This window comes from Sphaeroforma arctica (genome assembly GCF_001186125.1).
Source record: "Sphaeroforma arctica JP610 unplaced genomic scaffold supercont1.866, whole genome shotgun sequence".
Taxonomy (NCBI): Eukaryota; class Ichthyosporea; order Ichthyophonida; genus Sphaeroforma; species Sphaeroforma arctica.
In genome coordinates this window covers 21,191-24,009 of record NW_014039692.1, presented here as the reverse complement: position 1 = coordinate 24,009, position 2,819 = coordinate 21,191, and the positions used below count along the sequence as shown (strand labels likewise).

Here is a 2,819-nt window from a genome sequence, read left to right as displayed (position 1 = left end):
CACACACACACACACACACATACACACACACGCACACACACACACACACACACACATATATATATATATATGTATCTATATATCTATATATATTTATACGCATAATTGTACCCATTTGTTATCTGGATAGCATATACATACACTTGTAGGCACATATATAGCAGCACCTTTCTCCTCGTTCGCTTGGCTAATGATCTCCCCCACATCGTATACGTCCCACGTGTCCGTGGTCGTGACACTCTCTGCCACCTCATCGTCTGTCGGCCGAGAGTCACTCAACGAATTGTAGGCATGTCCCCAGTCATTCTGCTGAATAAACTCTCTTGCCTCTGTTCCGTACACACTGTCGATCAAGGCAAAGTCTACTTCTACGCCACGCCTGAAAAGATGGTGAATGGATTGGAATGTTAAACCCAAGTCAATGCAATTCACAGGCGCAATTGGACAGCTATCGTTGCAAGACATGAAACGTCTGTATACTACACCACCGAAAGGAATATGAGCCATAGCCTCCTAAAAATTACAGACTATGTATGTGGCCGCCTCTATAGTGTCAGACAGGCGCGTCAGAAGGCCATAAATACACGCAACAATAAGAGGGACTGTCACTCGTGTTAAACCATAGCCCGCCACCGCTGTTGTCCTGGGAAATCGGAGTTTGGTGTCTGTGCGCCCTATCATTTAGTGGCCAACCTATCGCTGATCTGTGCTGATATATCGATATTCAATACAGACTGTTCGGTACAGACCGACTCATAGCTACACACTTACTTCCGCTTGCGCAAGGTCTCGCGCTCCCTCTCATCTGCGACGGTGATACGCGCGGCGTTCAACAGCTCCAAAGGAAGAACATCGCCCCGGAAGAGTCGGAATTTACTTACCTTTGCGGGTGTATCATCTGCACAAGTACACAGATGCGACACCATATTAGCGCTCACACGGCAGTGGAGGCAATCACCTGTGCACGGCTTAGAGATCAAGTATGTCCGGTGTCTCGGAAACTTCCCCTTCGTATAGTTCATGGTCTTGGTCTTGTACTAACGCACGCTTTTGTTTGTGTACTCTGCACGTATTGCGTATGTGCACAATTATCGGAGGAAGTTCACAGTAGCTACCCCAGATGTATAAGCAACACATACGTGCGTAACAGGTGCGAACACGGGTTCATGTGCTGTGCATGGACACAGTTGTAAGCGACGGCGACAAAACGTCGAGGTCTGCCTCGTTCGCCATACGAATCATGTAGTGCGGCGTAAGAAAGCTTTGGCGACCGCAAGCGAATCAACGCCAACGGAAACAGTTGCATTGCAGCAGCCGTATAGAGAGCACTCGCGGCACACCATGTAGGTAATTAGAAGCGTAGACTAACACGCAGACCATGTGCCATTGGACGGCCGAGAGTACGATGTCTCATTCGGAATGCACCGAGAGATGCGTTACAGCACGCGCATGGAAGACATTCAGAGGCAGAGCACACACGGACAAACATACAATCGTGCACCTTGTTCCGGGATGTAGGTCAAGCACTTACTTGATGCGGAAGGGGACATTCAGAGGCAGAGCACACACGGACAAACATACAATCGTGCACCTTGTTCCGGGATGTAGGTCAAGCACTTACTTGACGCGGAAGGGCCCGTGCCTTTGTGGGTGTAGTACAAGGTATAGATGTCTGCGATATTGTTCTCGAGAGCAAAGCCAAAATGCAGCAACAGATCGCCGTTCCCCTTCGGTCCATAGTCTATGCACACCTGCATGGTCATGGGCGGCGTGCCGAAAGAAGCTTGAGATGGGGTGATCTGATCGAACTATAGACAAACATATCCCTTGTATCAATGGTAGACGAGACAGGTGTTTGGCATATCTGGTATCTCTGCTCGTCATAAGTGCGTATCCTCGGCTATAGCAAAGCTGATATATATAGGGAGTGCGTTTGACAACTTTGTTGTATGTACTTGCGATACATACACACGCCTCGCGTGTTCTCATGGAGCTTGAGATTGGTGGTGGCATCATACATAACCCTTTATAAGATGCAGCCACAGCATGTCCATTCTTAGTTCTCAAATACCATATCGAATTCAACAACCAGCATACGTAAGAGAGTCTGTGGCAACTGTAACTACAAATACACTCGGCATATACACAAGTAAGCATCACAATATGCACCCAGGAACTCAGCTATATGTAGCAGCGAAGCACAATGAACTACTAGAAGTGCAGCCAACACTCAATGTAACTGCGTGCATACGAAGGAACACCTCTGGTCCCATACCGTACCTGCTCTCCCTTGGCTATCCTGTACCCACATGTCAGTGACAGGATCTTAGTTTTCTTGTCCGCCTCTCGTCTTGTCCGTGCTTTGATCTCAGTTAAAGTACCTGGGTTGTGGATTGACACAGGAATAGTTAAAACTATCACACTTTGGGGTGTTGTCGATGCATAGGAAAACCCAAAATACACCTCACATGTGACTGAGACAGCTACGTGCACAGGTTCAATGGAGAGAGGGATAAAGCGCGAACACGCATAGACATACGCACTCTATACACAACGAATGCCACCAGATGTAGGCAACTATACGGAGACCAACAACCAACCCAAAATCACGCAGTGCTAATTCTATCCACGATTGAAGCTCTTCATTTATACAACTTATCTGCTGCTGGGCTAGCGAGCCTTAGCGAAGCAGTGGAAAATGTTGGTATAAGAACAAAACAAGACAAAAAATATGAGCACAAGGGCAGTCACTGTGATCCTGTCATGTGGGCACGCTTGTATCAACGGGTAGACGTGGTTCGTATAGAACGAGATGTATA

General features: G+C 47.5%; 1 protein-coding gene across 1 annotated transcript in view; it reads right to left on the bottom strand.

Annotated features, from left to right (window-relative positions):
- SARC_08988 (hypothetical protein) overlaps positions 1-2,819 on the bottom strand; it is a 7,673-nt gene that overhangs the window by 2,599 nt on the left and 2,255 nt on the right. Inside the window, exons 2-5 of the mRNA XM_014297016.1 lie at positions 2,281-2,367; positions 1,622-1,751; positions 772-898; positions 168-379 (exon numbers count right to left, since the gene is read on the bottom strand). Of these exons, the coding sequence (XP_014152491.1) occupies positions 168-379; positions 772-898; positions 1,622-1,751; positions 2,281-2,367 (556 nt within the window). The remainder of the gene's footprint in view (positions 1-167; positions 380-771; positions 899-1,621; positions 1,752-2,280; positions 2,368-2,819) is intronic.